This window comes from Oncorhynchus keta, chromosome 10 (assembly GCF_023373465.1).
Source record: "Oncorhynchus keta strain PuntledgeMale-10-30-2019 chromosome 10, Oket_V2, whole genome shotgun sequence".
In the NCBI taxonomy this organism is placed as follows: Eukaryota; Metazoa; Chordata; class Actinopteri; order Salmoniformes; family Salmonidae; genus Oncorhynchus; species Oncorhynchus keta.
Genome location: NC_068430.1, coordinates 70,120,066 through 70,137,786, shown reverse-complemented (window position 1 = coordinate 70,137,786; position 17,721 = coordinate 70,120,066). Strand labels below are relative to the sequence as shown.

General features: G+C 40.6%; 2 protein-coding genes and 1 long non-coding RNA gene across 15 annotated transcripts in view; 1 reads left to right on the top strand and 2 right to left on the bottom strand.

The window, feature by feature from the left end:
* The window catches only part of LOC118375971 (ras and Rab interactor 2-like), a 47,832-nt gene extending 43,541 nt beyond the window's left edge, over nucleotides 1–4,291 (bottom strand). Inside the window, 1 exon segment of the mRNA XM_052527800.1 lies at nucleotides 4,042–4,291. The gene's annotated coding sequence lies outside the window, so the exon portion shown is untranslated.
* A 1,749-nt stretch (nucleotides 4,292–6,040) lies between these two features.
* The window catches only part of LOC118377999 (sodium/potassium/calcium exchanger 3-like), a 90,667-nt gene continuing 78,986 nt past the window's right edge, over nucleotides 6,041–17,721 (bottom strand). The window contains exons 8-17 of the mRNA XM_052527791.1: nucleotides 15,184–15,209; nucleotides 15,000–15,053; nucleotides 14,631–14,764; nucleotides 11,116–11,276; nucleotides 10,725–11,007; nucleotides 10,182–10,348; nucleotides 9,919–10,033; nucleotides 9,644–9,756; nucleotides 9,480–9,545; nucleotides 6,041–9,240 (exon numbers count right to left, since the gene is read on the bottom strand). Coding sequence (XP_052383751.1) covers nucleotides 9,088–9,240; nucleotides 9,480–9,545; nucleotides 9,644–9,756; nucleotides 9,919–10,033; nucleotides 10,182–10,348; nucleotides 10,725–11,007; nucleotides 11,116–11,276; nucleotides 14,631–14,764; nucleotides 15,000–15,053; nucleotides 15,184–15,209 — 1,272 coding nt within the window. The 3' untranslated portion in view covers nucleotides 6,041–9,087. The remainder of the gene's footprint in view (nucleotides 9,241–9,479; nucleotides 9,546–9,643; nucleotides 9,757–9,918; nucleotides 10,034–10,181; nucleotides 10,349–10,724; nucleotides 11,008–11,115; nucleotides 11,277–14,630; nucleotides 14,765–14,999; nucleotides 15,054–15,183; nucleotides 15,210–17,721) is intronic.
* On the top strand, nucleotides 11,299–14,617 carry LOC127932312 (uncharacterized). Of its 13 annotated transcripts, none has more exons than XR_008144811.1 (3): nucleotides 11,299–12,000; nucleotides 12,474–12,948; nucleotides 13,669–14,617. It is a non-coding gene; the product is annotated as an uncharacterized LOC127932312 (long non-coding RNA). The 13 variants fall into 13 exon arrangements; XR_008144807.1 differs by lacking the exon at nucleotides 11,299–12,000 and having other exon boundaries at nucleotides 12,026–12,559; nucleotides 12,695–12,948; XR_008144810.1 differs by lacking the exon at nucleotides 11,299–12,000 and having other exon boundaries at nucleotides 12,026–12,651; nucleotides 12,926–12,948; nucleotides 13,749–14,617.

The window sequence follows — 17,721 nt, the reverse complement described above, 5'->3', positions numbered from 1 at the left end:
AGGAAAGAGAGATGGATAAAGACAAAAGGAAGGAGCAAGGCCAAGAAGGATGTTGGTTAGTTATGGCGACTCCACACAAACCCTTCCACTAGGCCTCAAACTGAAAGCACCAGCACTCTGTGGTGTTGAAAGGAAACCAAAGTAGGCCATAATATATAGTGGTATGTAGGGAGAGTAGTTCAGGGTCCGCTGAGTGCTCCAATACTCTCTCTGTCTGGCATATTCTGCATTCCAATGACTTTAGTTCAGCTTGAAAATGAAAACTCCAGTTTTGGGACATCTGTAGGGTTAAAGTTGATTTTGGGGGTCTTCTAAAGACCCCCACCATTGATGATGTCGTTATGAATTTGCTTACGTGCCATTGTACTTATGCTCACTGTGTAGCTGAATATTGAGGCCCCGGTCTGTGTCTTGCTCTCTGCCAAAACCCGCAGCCCCGCGTCAGTGAGAAAAGGGACTGAGGGCGACAGCGAGACGCAGAGAGACAGCGTCTGCTTTTCTCTGAAACAAGGGCAGATTTGCATGCCGCTGAGACAGGTTCTCAGAAACCGTGTGTTAAGAATGACCTGTTCTTTTAGCTGCACGTGCGGGGTTTGACATGGGATAAGGTGTGATCTCAGGTTTATAAAGATGCTGTCTTTCTTTTGTTCGGGGCAGAACTCAGGAGAGACATCAGTTGTATGTCTGATGTTTGATCTTTGACTTCTGTCTACAGCTGTATTTTGATCAAAATTGTGATTTATGATTTATTAACACATTTTGAGTGTTCCTTATTTGTTAAGTAAATAGCGGAGGCCAAAAAAGTGTCCCTAACAGGAGGTATTTTTCCTCTTGCCAGGCCGTCTTTGTAAACAAGAATGTGTTCTTAATTGACTTGCCTGGTTAAATAAACGTTAAATAAAATAAAGGTATAAAGTTATGTAGGCCACAGTGAGAGTTAATATGAATTTAAAACTGGCAGGGTAATACATAAATATACAGTTACAGAATCATGTCCTCAAGCCATACTAGGAAAACCTGTGATATTGAAGATGTTTGAACCTAGACAGAAAGTGTGTGTGTGTGTGTGTTTCTATGCCGTGCAGGAATAAAGCCACCGGTACAGTCTGATCCTGTGAAAGCGTTCAGTGGGATATGTCTTTGGGGAACAAAAGGGCACAATCCTCACAGCTGTAACTTGAGTGCCTGCTTCCTGATGACATCACCCACTACAAAACCATGGATATTCCAGTGTCACCTCAGAAGGCAGAGAAATGTGTCTAGACAGCATTTGCAACCTCTGACTTAGCCAATGCTCTAGTTCAGGGGTTCTCAAACTGAGATCCAGGGATATATATGTCGATTTTTTGGTTGATAGGCTGTTGGTCGACCGAGAGTTGTGAGTTAAGACAATTAGAAATACTATCAGATCCCCAAATGGGCACATTTATAAGCCTAATTTTGTGCGCAGGCCAGGTATCCTAGGCCTACTTCTATATGCGTAATCAGGTGCACGTCCTTACTCAATACTGACAAGAGTGTTCCAAACAAAAGACAATTAATAAATTGACAACTCGTAAATCGAATGAAATTAACCCCCCAAAAATACTCACAAGTGTAGCCTAGGTTGTGTGCTCTGAAAACAGTGTGTCCACTCCAACAATGACAAAAATATAATTGATTTAGTAAGGGGCCCAGCGGCTCATCATATTTGAGGGCCCTTCGTACACTACTGACCCTGTTTGGGTCAGGGCGCTAGAGGTTTACGTAGCAGGTATGCAAAGGCTTTTAAGAGCCTGTATACATCCTAGACATGCAGCTTTCAGACTGTATACCTACATGTGTATCTACTCTGTCACACATCGAGGTTCTGGTGCAGAAAACAACAAACACCTGTTGGACCAACAGACTTAAGTCTCAGTCTCAGGGTAGTTTATACAGTAGAAAACAAAGACTCCTGGCTACTAAAATAACCTTCCATGCTCCCCTCCAAAGGAAAAAGAAAAACCTGGAGCGAGATACAGACAGTATCTGGCTTAACTTACAGTGAGGACATGGTCTGGGCCTGGCTATGGGAAACAAGGGACTACTACCATAGTAACATAATCAAGCCATGGTAAAAAACCTGTGGTCCATTTATTTTTTTAAATCCTATCTGCTGATTCATATCCTCGTAACAGTGTAACTACCCACCGGCCGCCAAAATCTCTCTCCCTTGAACTTTAACCAGGAAAAAGATCCAATAATGATTATTGACAAACATCTGGTAACAATTTCTGGCCAATGGGGTTGCAGGAGATTCAGTCGATTGTGGTATGCTTTCTCTATGTTCAGGTCTAGACAGGTCTGTGCCAATGTGTCCTCCAATGTTTTCCATGCGCTCTTCTTGGATGGGAAGACGGAAAGTTGAATGGACAGCTATGGGAAGAAAGTCCTCTATCGCTTCACAGAATAGCAAGGGGGGAGAGAGAGAGAGAGAGAGAGAGAGAGAGAGAGAGAGAGAGAGAGAGAGAGAGAGAGAGAGAGAGAGAGAGAGAGAGAGAGAGAGAGAGAGAAAGAGAGAGAGAGAAAGAGAGAGAGAGAGAAAGAGAGAAAGAGAGAGAAAGAGGGAGAGAGAAAGAGAGAGAGAGAAAGAGAAAGAGAGAGAGAGAGAAAGAGAGAGAGAGAGAGAGAGAGAGAGAGAGAAAGAGAGAGAGAGAGAAAGAGAGAGAGAGAAAGAGAGAGAGAGAGAGAGAGAGAGAGAGAGAGAGAGAGAGAGAGAGAGAGAGAGAGAGAGAGAGAGAGAGAGAGAGAGAGAGAAAGAGAGAGAAAGAGAGAGAAAGAGAGAGAGAGAGAGAGAGAGAGAGAGAGTGCGCGCACACTGCCTCCAAGCCTTTACTTGAGGATAAGATGTGATATATGTGATATATGAGTGATATATGATGATATGTTTGTATAGGGGCAAGTACTGCTTATCTGAACACATCAAACTGAACCAGGTCAGGTCAAACGCGGTCAGAGTAGCTACACCTCTGAACATGACCGTAGCAGGCTAATAAATGGTCTGAAATCCCCCTTTGATGTCTGTTCCAGACATATCCCTGCTTCTTTTGAACTTGTTCCAAATCTCTTGGCCAAACAAGTAGCATACACCCGAATGACTAAAGTTGGCTAAGTGTACTGTACTCAGAAGTAGAGTTAAGTCTATAGATAAGACAGAGTCAAATACAGCACATTGGACAGGAGGAATTCTTATCTGTGCCTGGAGAAATTGGTGCAAGTGTTATTACTCTGAGACTGGAAAAGCATTAGAATAAGAGATGTGTTGCTGCTTGATGTGAACAAATGAATTAATCTGAATTATCCTTCACTTTGGACTTTCCAAGTAAGTCTGACTTGATACTACATACAGGCCCCTCGTAGAAACTCACATCCAGACTTGCGTTTCACTGAGTGGAAAGGTTATGTCTATATGGGTTACACCCATTTTAACACTATTTAAAGCGGCAATCAGAAGTCGAAATCATAACAAAGGAGATCCACGCCCCTGTTTTGGTAAAAAGCTGAGGGATGGGGCTGGAGAAATGCAATCACTCTCAAATATATAGACTTAGCTATGGATGCAAGGAGTGGCCATTCATGTTCATGTTTTAACCATGTTTTTAGGCTGTATAGTTTTTGTTTACTTGTACTTCGTTTACAAACATTGGAGTAAAACAAGCGTATATTTGGGGTTCTGATGTGGTATGACAGCTCATGAGGCATTTACAAGGTATATTCTTCAAGTATCAATGGGTACATATCAGTAATTGAAGTCCAAAATTGGATGTAGCCACAGCTGTTTGCCCCTTTAACGTGCATTATTGTGTTAGCATTTATTCAACCAGAAAGATCAAGTCGCCGATAAACTATATATTTCTAAGTAAACTAAAATCTGTATTTATGACAATATCAAAATAACAAGTAATCATACGTTTACAGTTCATACCTCAATTGGCCATAACGACAATATTGTTAAAACTGCATTAGTAAGCAACCAATGTTTGTATACACTTATGGGTAAAGACGGCGTAAAGTGCTTACCTAAAGACAAAGTCCAGTCTCCTTGTGGCAGAAACCACACAATTCCAAGTGGTCTATGCGTGGTGCAACGCGAACTCATCAAGTTTGACTTTTGTTTCATATAGTTTTGCATCGTATTGTATAGTTTCATTCTTTTGAAGTTTCATTCTTGCCAAAACGTCTCCATTGCACTGAACTCAGTTCAGTTCAGTTCAGTTCACATCGCTCAGGCTCAACCCTCTCCCGGTAAAAACACTGCAGCGCGAGTACAAGACTCGAGCGAGTGCTAACCTCTAGATCACATGACCAGTTCTGGAACGTCTCCATGCGCTGATGGGGATGTTGGACGACTTTTTCAGACTGACTTTTTATTCTTCATGTACTGTAGGCCTATAAACATACACTTATTCCACAGTTGTTTAGATTGATTCATTTTTCAATATAGTGGGAGAATAGAACATCTGCAGGACATTGGTGTAAGATGCTAAAACAAACACCCCCAAAGACTTTCAATCAAAAGTAGCCTACTGTGCCAAATACATGACAATCACTACAATGTATAACTCAGCTACCCTATGTCCATAAACCTTATTCAACCTTTGTCCAGGTGCATTCCTTCCTTTGGTCTTCTCATCCTGCTGACTTTCCAATGGACACTTGTCAGGTGTAAAAGAGGTCTTCTGACCTCAATGGGTATTTCCTGGATAAATAAAGCTTAAATAACAAATACATAATCACAATAACAACAATCTAGAAACTATTATACTGTATGTAAATCTGTTTATTGCAAGAAGGCCCCTGGGAGCAAAATATGACCGAATCCCTCCTAAACACAGAGTACTACGAGAGGCTACATTAACCAGAGGCCCTCAGGAAAGAAAATGAGGATTTACAAACAATTCCAAAGACATGACTGTAAAATGACATCGGTTCTTGTTGAAACCAATTAGGGAAGTAGGCCTACATTCTAAATACTGTATTTTTTTGTAAAATAAATATGCTCGTCATAAGTTATTTAAACACTGTTTATAATAGCCTATATTCCCTTTTGATATGACCAGTATAATAACAGAATCAAAACAGTGCCTTTTGATCACGAAATACCTTAATTCAAATGTACACATGGAAATAATCCAGACTTATTATGAAGAGACATGCAGACCAACAGAAAATTCCTCTTCCATTCACTTAAAAGTGAAGTGCCCAAACTGTTTTCTATGTGGCAAAATCAATAATCTTATTGTTTTACTGCCCCTAATTAAAAATGTACAAATACTTACACAACACACTGAGTCTGAGGACCATTCATGTGGCTACAAAGCATCAAAAAGATAGCGGACTGGTCCTTTAATCTGGTAACCATGGCAATCCTCATTAAAGTAAACCATAGTCCGAGTTAGCACATCTCCACTTTTGGTTTGAACACATGCTGTGGATACAAAGCACTGATACAAAGTGACAATACTGTTGTTGACAATATATGTTACTGTTTTGGCTCAAATACACACATCCACAATTGTTGTTGGTTTGAGGCCTTAACTGAATACCTGAACCTGTATTCACAAAATGTTTCAGAGTATGGGTGCTGATCTAGGATCAGGTGGGTCTGTTAGCTCATAATGAATAGGATTATTTGGACAGCTGGGACCTGATCCTAGATTAGCACTTCTACTCTGAGACTCTGTGAATACGGGGCCTGGGATATGACAAGAGTTTAAGAATGACTGTTTTGAGAATACATGTGTTGTGCGAGTGCAAAAGGTTTGCTTGCTAGAAACTGTAGAAATTGACACCGGTTATTCCTAAGAGATATCAAATCTAATTCAATGACTCCCAAATGAAACTTACTTGAATGCCCTCTGGTGGCTAAACCAGTCTAGTTAATGTGCCATGTCCTGCATCTGGCAAACTGTTCATTTTTACAATATTCAAATGCTGCAATATATACTATATTTGAAATAAGAACTATACAAAACTTATAAATGATAAAGTTCTATATTCTTAAATATAAACAACATAGTCAGGTTTCCAGTATTTTGATTATATAATTGGTACACAGAATCTCAATAACATAGAAAGAAGAACATAAAGCATTCCATTTACAACTGGATCCACATGGTTTTCTGATACCGATAGAGCAGACATGATCCGTGAATAAATGAATCCATAAATAAATCAATCATGATTATGTCTGCTCATTAACGAGATTTCCATATTCCTCCCCCACCCCCACCCACAAACACACACAAAAACATACTTGCACGCATGCGTGGTGCAGACACACACACACAGACAACACAAACACACATACACACACACACTTCAATCCAGCTTTAGCTCGACAGTGTACTTTCTTACATCACCTACTATTCTAAAAAAATACGTATTTTCCTTGTTGTACTCGAACTGGGTAGAACATATTCTACTATTGCGTAGAAGGTATTCTGCTATTGTACAAGATTCTATAGCCTAAAAGGGTCCTAAAGTGCAGTAGTTACAGTTACATACAACTAGATGCTGTACAACAGAAACATATCATATAGCGTATCTCTGTTCAATAAAGTGACGGTGCTGGATTTCAACTCCAGGGATATCCCTTATTTACAATCATTTTGGGATAAATTAGGAAAAATATACAGTACCAGTCAAAAGGTTGGACACGACCTACTCAGTTTCTTTATTTTCACTATTTTCTACACTGTAGAGTAATAGTGAAGATATCAAAACTATCAGATAACACATATGGAATCATGTGGCAACCAAAAAAGTGATAAAACAAATCAAAATATATTTTTGATTCTTCAAAGTAGCCACCCTTTGCCTTGATGACGGCTTTGCACACGCTTGGCATTCTCTCAACCAGCTTCTTGAGGAATGCTTTTCCAACAGTCTTGAAGGAGTTCCCACATATGCTGAGCACTTGTTGGCTGCTTTTCCTTCACTCTGCGGTCCAACTCATCCCAAGCCATCTCAATTGGATTGAGGTCGGGTGATTGTGGAGGACAGGTCATCTGAGGCAGCACTCCATCACTCTCCTTCTTGATCAAATAGCCCTTACACATCCTGCAGGTGGGTTTTTGGTCATTGTTCTGTTGAAAACCAAATGATAGTCCCACTAAGGGTAAACCAGATGGGATGGTGTATCACTGCAGAATGCTGTGGTAGCCATGCTGGTTAAGTGTGCCTTGAATTCTAAATAAATCACAGACAGTGTCACCAGCAAAGCACCCCCTCACCTCCTCCTCCATGCTTCACGGTAGGAACCACACATGCAGAGATCATTCGTTCACCTCTCACAAAGACATGGCAGTTGGAACCAAAAATCTCAAATTTGGACTCATCAGACCAAAGGACAGATTTCCACCAGTCTGATGTCCATTGCTTGTGATTGTTGGCCCAAGCAAGTCTCTTCTTCTTATTGGTGTCCTTAAGTAGTTGTTTCTTTGCAGCAATTCGATCATGAAGGCCTGATTCATGCAGTCTTCTCTGAACAGTTGATGTTGAGACGTGTCTGTTACTTGAACTCTGTGAAGCATTTATTTGGGCTGCAATTTCTGAGGCTGGTAACTCTAATGAATTTATCCTCTGCAGCAGAGGAAACTCTGTGTCTTCCTATCCTGTTGCGGTCCTCTTGAGAGCCAGTTTCATCATAGCGCTTGACAGTTTTTGCGACTGCACTTGAAGAAACTTTCAAAGTTCTTGAAATTTTCCAGATTGACTGACCTTTGTCTTAAAGTCATGATGGACTGTTGTTTCTCTTTGCTTATTTGAGCTGTTCTTGCCATAATATGGACTTAGTCTTTTAGCAAATAAATATTCTGTATACCACTCCTACCTTGTCACAACACAATTGATTGACTCTAACACATTAGGAAGGAAAGAAATTCCACAAATTAACGTTTAACAAGGCACACCTGTTAATTGTAATGCATTCCAGTTGACTACTTCATGAAGCTGGTTGAGAGAATGCCAAGACTGTGCAAAGCTGTCATTAAGGCAAAGGGTAGCTATTTGAAGTATCTCAAATATAAAATATATTTTGATTTTTTTAACACTTTTTTTGGTTACAACATGATTCCATATGTGCTTTTTCATAGTTATGATGTATTAACTTTTATTCTACAATGTATAAAACAGTCAAAATTAAGAAAAACCCTGGAACGAGCAGCTGTGTAGAAACTTTTGACTGGTACTCTATATCCCGGATATATTTGGATATATTTGGAGAGAAAATAACAACAAAAACACTGTACTGTACATAAATATTTCTTACTGCAAATAGAATAGATTAATATGAACTCTCCCTTACAGCACAAAGCTAAAGGAATAGACTCGCGATTAGCATGTCATGCTGTCTTACACTTTGCGAGAAGAAATGGCTGGCATGAGAGCATCACTGTTTGGTCAAGTCCCTACAGTGCACTCAGCTTAAACAAAAATATCCTCCTCCTCTTCTTTGATTCTTGCCGCTTCACCGAACGGTTGAAGAACCGGAGCAGTCAATAAACTTCTCCATGTCAATATTTTCCTCAAATATTTACAGCCAGCACACATGGAATCCTGTCGCACATCCATCTTAACTTAAAACACCTTAAACAATATGTATAATATTTAAATCCAAACATGTACAAAGAGTAAGAAAATAACACAATCCTATTGGCTATCATTTGCCGTTAGCCAATCATTTTCTCTCAGTCAGTTAGCAGCTTATACATCGACGTCGATGATAATACAGTTTAGTTTATCCAAACCAATGTCTTCAGTTTACATGGCAACAGAAAGCTAACAGGAAGCAGTCACTACTACTTCCTGTTCAGTTGACCTTTGACCTCATCATTTTCCAATGGGACTTTCTCTTACGTCTTCTCTTCTCCAGCCAAAACCAGACGAACACAAAATCTCCGTTCATCATTCGCTTGTATTGCACCAAAGATAAATTAAACAACTATTATTTCAAGATAAAAATCCACTCGAGGGTGGGGCGAGCAGACAGGGAGAAAAGACCTGTGGCAAAGACATCCTCCGGGAGCAAAAGCAGGAGGAAGAGGAGGAGGAAGAGCACAAGGATCAGAGGATCTCACGGCACATGGGCAGGTTGACGAAGATGAAGACGTTGAACTCGATGAGGACGGAGAAACAGACGAAGACTGCGTACATGAGGAGACAGGTCAGACCCAGTCGACGGTCCAGAGTCCATTTGTTTAAGTGGACGCCCAGCACCTGAGGACAGAGGAAGAGAGGAGGAGGGAAAAGAGAGATTAGATTTGGAGTTAACATAGTGCTCTACATTTCTGTGTGTTTCATAGATAGACCATAGAGAGTGATAGGTTGTTGGATGTATTCTAGGCAGGTCACAGGTGAAAACATCAGCAAAACACACTGGTTTATAGACAGTTGTTTTGAAATAAAGTTGAAGCTAGTATTGGGTTTAGGCTGATCCGAGAACAGCCTGTACTCACTGTGAGGAACACTGAGGCCAAGAGCAGCGCAACAGAGAAGATCAATCCTCTACTGTTCAGAGAGATCTGAAGAGGACCCAGAAACACATGATCAGCTCTAAGCCTGTCTACAATGTTGGGAAATAGTCTAAATAAATAACATGGGTAATAGCAGGAATCCTCACAGTTGATCCATAGTCAATGCAGAGGGTCTGTAAAAGCCAGGGCAGGCCAAGGCCCACCAGAATATCAAACACATTGCTGCCAATGGAGTTAGAGATGGCCATGTCTCCCAGACCTAGACAGAAGAGAAAAATATATCGTAATACATTGTATTATAACACCGTACTTCGTGTGTGCAGTACCGCAGTTCAACAGCTCTGTGTAACCTCATAAAAGACAAGTGTTGTGGAGTTGGTTCTGATGGAGTGGTCTCTGTGTGTCTCTCTCCCTACAGTACCTTGGCGTGCCACGATGAGGCTGGCCATGCAGTCTGGAACACTAGTCCCCGCCGCCAGGAACGTGATGCCCATGATGACATCAGGGATGCCAAGCGTGTACCCAATCACAGTCACCTATAGTCAATGACAACATGGCAGTCGTACCATTAGCATTTTTCTGTAAGACAATTACCAGACCTCAACACTGTATTCCCGTTTGAGAGGACAGCTGGAGCCAAGGCTAATATGACATTTAGTAAATAAAGGTTAAATAAGAACTCACCATCCAGACCATAATGTAGGAGAAGCCAGCGATCCACATGGTGGAGGTGACGAAGGAGACCATGAACCATCTCTCCCAGCGTGGCTTGGCACAGTTCGGGATGGTGAAGAAGAGGAGCAGGCACAGAGGCCAGCACAGCAGCCACTTCATCTTGTTACACACACCCGCTGGAGGAGAGGGAGGGAGGGAGAGGGACAGAGAGAGAGAGGGAGTAAGAGAGGTAGAGAGAGAGAGACAGACAGACAGAGAGAGAGAGAGAGAGAGAGAGAGAGAGAGAGAGAGAGAGAGAGAGAGAGAGAGAGAGAGAGAGAGAGAGAGAGAGAGAGAGAGAGAGAGAGAGAGAGAGAGAGAGAGAGAGAGAGAGAGAGAGAGAGAGAGAGAGAGAGACAGAACATTTTTTATAATTGAATTGGGAGAGAGAGAGAACGAGAGAGAGAGAGAGACAGAAAGAGAAGGGGATTGGAAGAGAGAAAATGAGCGTCAGTGAATTGAAATATGTAAAACATAGAATAAAGCAAATAGACATATAACATGATCACACACCTGGTGGTCTGTGAGGGACCAGAGGTCCTTCGTTCTCATCCTCTTCCTCTTCTCCTCCGTCATTCTCATTATTCTCATTATCCTCGTTCTCGTTTTCCGTCTCATTCCCCGACTCCAGGACCCCCTGACCTAGGCATCTCCCGTTCAGCCCTGTCTCAGCCCCGCCCGTCCTGCCGTTCTCCAGACCCCGCCTCTCTGGAGCCCTGGCGGCTGCAGAGTCTGAGTCTCCGTTGGTGATGTGTTGGTTGACCCTGGTCTCACTGGTGTTGATCACCCTCTGTCTCTGCACACACACACACACACAATACTGGGTCAATGAGAGAGAGATATCGTGTGTCTGTGTGTGTGTGTGTGTGTCTGTGTATATATATATATATTACCCTATTCTTACCTCGTTGATGACCATGCGTGAAGCCATGGCTAATCGTGTCCTGGGGGAGAAGTGACTGGTGATCATGATCCTCATGCCAGCCTCAGAGAAGGACAGCTGGTGGGGGTAGGCTGACAGTAGCTCATCCACCATCAGCACACTGGGCTTACACTGGAAGTTAGCTATGGGGACAGACACAAAATGGCCGCCTGATTACTTCTTCTCTAATAGTTTCTCATTGAGAGAAGGACAGCTGGTGGGGGTAGGCTGACAGTAGCTCATCCACCATCAGCACACTGGAAGTTAGCTATGGGTACAGTGACAAAATGGCTACTGTTATCACTAACAGACTGGTGACACAAGAAACTCATACAGACACGTGTGTACCTTCCACTGAGTTCCTTAATTAAAGGGATTCTTCAGGATTTTGGAAATGAAGCCCTTTATCGACTTCCCCGGAGTCAGATGAACTGTGTCCAGTATGAAGGAAGTTGGAGGTAGTTTCACGAGCCAATGCTACCTAGCGTTAGCGCAATGAGCAAACACTAGTTAGCAACTTCCTTCAAACTGGACGCAGAGACAGAAAAATGGTATCCATGAGTTCATCTGACTATGGGGAAGTCGATAAAGGGCCCTGAAGTAACTGAAACTGAGATACTACCATAGTTCCTTTTTCAGTGGAACCACCACAACTATCAAAATCATTTCAAGGTAAACTGTATTTCTCTGTATTGTACCACAGAAGGTCACAGTTTATTTGGATAGTTCAGATACTCATACCATCAACAAACTATCTGTTGATAAGCAACTGCTTGCTAAGGTTATGGTTAGGTTTGGAATAAGAGTTAGGGTAAAGGGTTAAGGTTAGGATTAGGTTTAGAATAAGAGTTAGGGTAAAGGGTTAAGGTTAGGATTAGGTTTAGAATAAGAGTTAGGGTAAAGGGTTAAGGTTATGGTTATGGTTAGAATAAGAGTTAGGGTAAAGGGCTAAGGTTATGGTTAGGTTTGGAATAAGAGTTAGGGTAAAGGGTTAAGGTTAGGATTAGGTTTAGAATAAGAGTTAGGGTAAAGGGTTAAGGTTATGGTTATGGTTAGAATAAGAGTTAGGGTAAAGGGCTAAGGTTATGGTTAGGTTTGGAATAAGAGTTAGGGTAAAGGGTTAAGGTTAGGATTAGGTTTAGAATAAGAGTTAGGGTAAAGGGTTAAGGTTATGGTTAGGTTTGGAATAAGAGTTAGGGTAAAGGGTTAAGGTTAGGATTAGGTTTAGAATAAGAGTTAGGGTAAAGGGTTAAGGTTATGGTTAGGTTTGGAATAAGAGTTAGGGTAAAGGGTTAAGGTTATGGTTAGGTTTAGAATAAGAGTTAGGGTAAAGGGTTAAGGTTATGGTTAGGTTTAGAATAAGAGTTAGGGTAAAGGGTTAAGGTTATGGTTAGGATTAGAATAAGAGTTAGGGTAAAGGGTTAAGGTTATGGTTATGGTTAGGTTTGGAATAAGAGTTAGGGTAAAGGGTTAAGGTTATGGTTAGATTTAGAATAAGAGTTAGGGTAAAGGGTTAAGGTAATGGTTAGGTTTAGAATAAGAGTTAGGGTAAAGGGTTAAGGTTATGGTTAGGTTTAGAATAAGAGTTAGGGTAAAGGGTTAAGGTTATGGTTAGGTTTGGAATAAGAGTTAGGGTAAAGGGTTAAGGTTATGGTTAGGTTTGGAATAAGAGTTAGGGTAAAGGGTTAAGGTTATGGTTATGGTTAGGTTTGGAATAAGAGTTAGGGTAAAGGGTTAAGGTGATGGTTAGGTTAGGTTAGGTTTAGAATAAGAGTTAGGGTAAAGGGTTAAGGTTAGGATTAGAATAAGAGTTAGGTAAAGGGTTAAGGTGATGGTTAGGTTAGGTTAGGTTTAGAATAAGAGTTAGGGTAAAGGGTTAAGGTTATGGTTAGGTTTGGAATAAGAGTTAGGGTAAAGGGTTAAGGTGATGGTTAGGTTAGGTTAGGTTTAGAATAAGAGTTAGGGTAAAGGGTTAAGGTGATGGTTAGGTTAGGTTAGGTTTAGAATAAGAGTTAGGGTAAAGGGTTAAGGTGAGGATTAGAATAAGAGTTAGGGTAAAGGGTTAAAGTTAGGATTAGAATAAGAGTTAGGGTAAAAGGTTAAGGTGATGGTTAGGTTAGGTTAGGTTTAGAATAAGAGTTAGGGTAAAGGGTTAAGGTGATGTTTAGGTTTAGAATAAGAGTTATGGTAAAGGGTTAAGGTTATGGTTAGGTTTAGAATAAGAGTTAGGGTAAAGGGTTAAGGTGATGGTTAGGTTAGGTTTAGAATAAGAGTTAGGGTAAAGGGTTAAGGTAATGGTTAGGTTTAGAATAAGAGTTAGGGTAAAGGGTTATGGTTATGGTTAGGTTTGGAATAAGAGTTAGGGTAAAGGGTTAAGGTTATGGTTAGATTTAGAATAAGAGTTAGGGTAAAGGGTTAAGGTAATGGTTAGGTTTAGAATAAGAGTTAGGGTAAAGGGTTAAGATTATGATTATGGTTAGGTTTGGAATAAGAGTTATGGTAAAGGGTTAAGGTTAGGATTAGAATAATAGTTAGGGTAAAGGGTTAAGGTTATGGTTAGGTTTAGAATAAGAGTTAGGGTAAAGGGTTAAGGTTAGGATTAGAATAATAGTTAGGGTAAAGGGTTAAGGTTATGGTTAGGTTTAGAATAAGAGTTAGGGTAAAGGGTTAAGGTTATGGTTAGGTTTAGAATACGAGTTAGGGTAAAGGGTTAAGGTTATGATTATGGTTAGGTTTGGAATAAGAGTTAGGGTAAAGGGTTAAGGTTATGGTTAGATTTAGAATAAGAGTTAGGGTAAAGGGTTAAGGTAATGGTTAGGTTTAGAATAAGAGTTAGGGTAAAGGGTTAAGGTTATGGTTAGGTTTAGAATAAGAGTTAGGGTAAAGGGTTAAGGTTATGGTTAGGTTTAGAATAAGAGTTAGGGTAAAGGGTTAAGGTAATGGTTAGGTTTAGAATAAGAGTTAGGGTAAAGGGTTAAGATTATGGTTAGGTTTAGAATAAGAGTTAGGGTAAAGGGTTAAGGTTATGGTTAGGTTTAGAATAAGAGTTAGGGTAAAGGGTTAAGGTGATGTTTAGGTTTAGAATAAGAGTTAGGGTAAAGGGTTAAGGTTATGGTTAGGTTTAGAATAAGAGTTAGGGTAAAGGGTTAAGGTTATGGTTAGGTTTAGAATAAGAGTTAGGGTAAAGGGTTAAGGTTATGGTTAGGTTTAGAATAAGAGTTAGGGTAAAGGGTTAAGGTTATGGTTAGGTTTAGAATAAGAGTTAGGGTAAAGGGTTAAGGTTATGGTTAGGATTAGAATAAGAGTTAGGGTAAAGGGTTAAGGTTATGGTTAGGATTAGAATAAGAGTTAGGGTAAAGGGTTAAGGTTAGTTAGTAGATAGTAGATAGTTAGTTGAACAGTTAGTGATAGTCTGTAGATGTACTATCCAAATAAAGTGTCGCCCCACAGAAGCCTGATAACGTGATGTCATATCTGTGTGCCACCAGGGTAGGGACCTTTCTTGAGCAGGACGGCGGTGGCGTCACAGGTGACGTTGTCCTCCAGGTCAGTGCTGCCCGTCAGACCGTTGGCCAGACTCACGGAGCTCTTCTTCCGTCGGTCAAAGTAGCGCCTCGCTCTGCCGTTAAACCTACACACACAAGTGATGAACATTCAGAAAAGAGACCATGAGAATTGAGTAGAAAGTATCCAAGAGTTTACAGAAGTATGCAGACTGTCCTGTGAGTAAACAGTGTAATTACACTCCCCTCTGAAAGTATCCTCTGACAGTATCTTAAATGACTGAATAGCTCTTGGTCCAGATGGGAAGTGTGTGTGTTCGTGGTGTGTGATGATGTGAGCGCCCAGATGATGCTTATACTCACTTCATGATTAGAATGTAGAAGAGGTACATCACGTTCAGGACTAGAGACTCCCACCTTGAATACAATATAGAATGAATCCACCCCCAGCACACATACAGTTGACACGAGCACAGGAGAATCTATTCAAAATACACCTATCAACTGATTATCAACCAACTGAATATCAAGAGACATTTTGACATACCACGTAACCTCCCCGTCGTAGATAAACTGTGAGGAGAAAGAGAGGGATTGATCACATTTAGCAAAAGGGAGAGGCGTAATAACACAATCATTTCCAGTACTGATTATTAAATCAATGCTATGTCTATCTTGACCACCAGAGGGTAATGCCAACTCCAGAACTTTCCTCCACGACAGAACCAGGACAAATAGACCTGTTAGTCAACATCTTATTCATTACAGTCTAACTTAGCCAATGTCAAGTGGAAAAATCCAGTACTTCTCTTTCTCCCCTCTCATAGAATTAACTAAAAATAATGTGTACAACCAAAGATAACAATAACTGTAGTGACCGTGTGTTTATAAACCTGGATATCGACTTTGCCACTTTTGTGGCACAGTCAATGCCACGCAGGGCTACGAGCCAGAAGGTTGAGGGTTCGCCGACCACCATAGACGAGCTCACTCTCCCTGCTTGATTCATTACACCACGATCAGAGATAGCTGCAGACAATGATCAGCTAAAGGGAAATCAGATTTTCAACATTTTTATGCCATATTTATAATTAAATAAATACAGTTGAAGTCAGAAGTTTACATACACTTAGGTCTTTTTTCCACCACTCTACAAACTTCTTGTTAACAAACTATAGTTTTGTCAAGTCAGTTAGGACATCTACTTTGTGCATGACACAAGTCATTTTTCCAACAATTGTTGACAGACAGATTATTTCACTTATAATTCACAATTCCAGTGGGTCAGAAGTTGACATACACTAAGTTGCCTTTAAACAGCTTAGAAAATTCCAGAAAATGATGTCATGGCTTTAGCAGCTTCTGATAGGCTAATTGACATAATTTTAGTCAATTTCAGGTGTACCTTTTAATGTATTTCAAGGCCTACCTTCAAACTCAGTACCTCTTTGCTTGACATCATGGGACATTTCAAAAGAAATCAGCCAAGACCTCAGAAACAAAATAGTAGACCTCCAAAAGTCTGGTTAATCCTTGGGAGCAATTTCCAAACGCCTGAAGGTACCACGTTCATCTGAACAAACAATAGTACACAAGTATAAACACCATGGGACCACGCAGCTGTCGTACCGCTCAGGAAGGAGACACGTTCTGTCTCCTAGAGATGAATGTAAAAAGTAGCCTTCCACAATAAGTTTGGGTAAATTGGTGTAACTGAGTCAGGTTTGTACACACGCTTTTTCAGTTCTGCCCACACATTTGTTGTCCTCAAGCCATTTTGCCACAACTTTGAAAAACAAGTTTTAATGACTCCAACGCAAGTGTATGTGAACTTCCGACTTCAACTGTATATACACAAATCTTTTTTAAAGTGAGAGGGATTTTGCACAATAAGGACAATCAAGGACACAATCGAGGACTTGTTTTCATTATGGTCCCTAATTTGACATAAATACATATACAATGAAATAGATAGAGACGAAAAATGATCAACCTTCAGATTAGTATGAGGGGGGAGTTTAAGTACAATTCTTACAAGCTTGATTGGCTGCTATCTTATTGTTTAGATGTTTGGGGCTACTGGCTTCATGGTGAAGCATGATGTGCAGGCATAATCAAAGTGACACTGGACTAGCGAACATCTGTACAGCCATAGCCTGCCTTACTGGCCTACTGTAACATGTATTCTCCCTGTCCAGATCCCTGCACCATGCTCTGGGTGTCTGTAGCAAGGTTTCCATCCAATTGGTGACAGATTTTTATGCAAATATTCTAAAATATTCATAAAAACAACGCGCCATTTCAGTTTCCATTAGGATCATTTGGCGCCGGACAACATGACAGAGAAGATTTTCAGATCCGACCTGGAGGATCTGATGGCCAAATGAGGCACATTTACGTGCCCTTAAAAACAGCAATAACAAATTACAAAAAAAAACTTTAAAAAAGCCTACGCAAAACTTTAGAGCCTATTTATTTATTGGCTTTTAGGCTAATTCCTAAACTAATAATTGTCCACCTCGTGGTCAGAGATTTGAGCTCAAAATGTATCAGGGCATTGCATGCATAGGCCTTTAGACTTAGGTGTCCACTGTATGATATAAATAGCGTAATAAATAAATATATATAGCCTATATAAAGGAAAAGAAGCTTAGGCTTAGACCCAGAGAGATGCTATGACACCGACATGCATTTCCTCATGTCAGATGGCTACTGCGTCTGCTATTCAGATATAGGCGTACAGAAGGGGGCTAATTCGTACATTTTTAGATCCAACTATTTTGTATAAAGATAAGCGTTAGATTATAGGAGTAACTCTGATAGGCCTGAAACAGACTTCCTCGGCTCAAGTCAGTTGTAGTGATGTGGCGCACTGCCTTCATATCATAGGCCGGCAGTAGCGAAAGCTTAATAATAGCCACACCAAACCTTCACAAATGTTTTTAAACTTTATTGGGTTAATGTCAAAAGTAAGTCAAGCCATTGTTTATAGGGAAAATGCGAGCAGAAGAGGGAATGTAAAACCAGGGGGAAAAAAACACTACCCTCCCAAAAGTCAAAAGAAAAAAGTTTGACAACCCTCCCT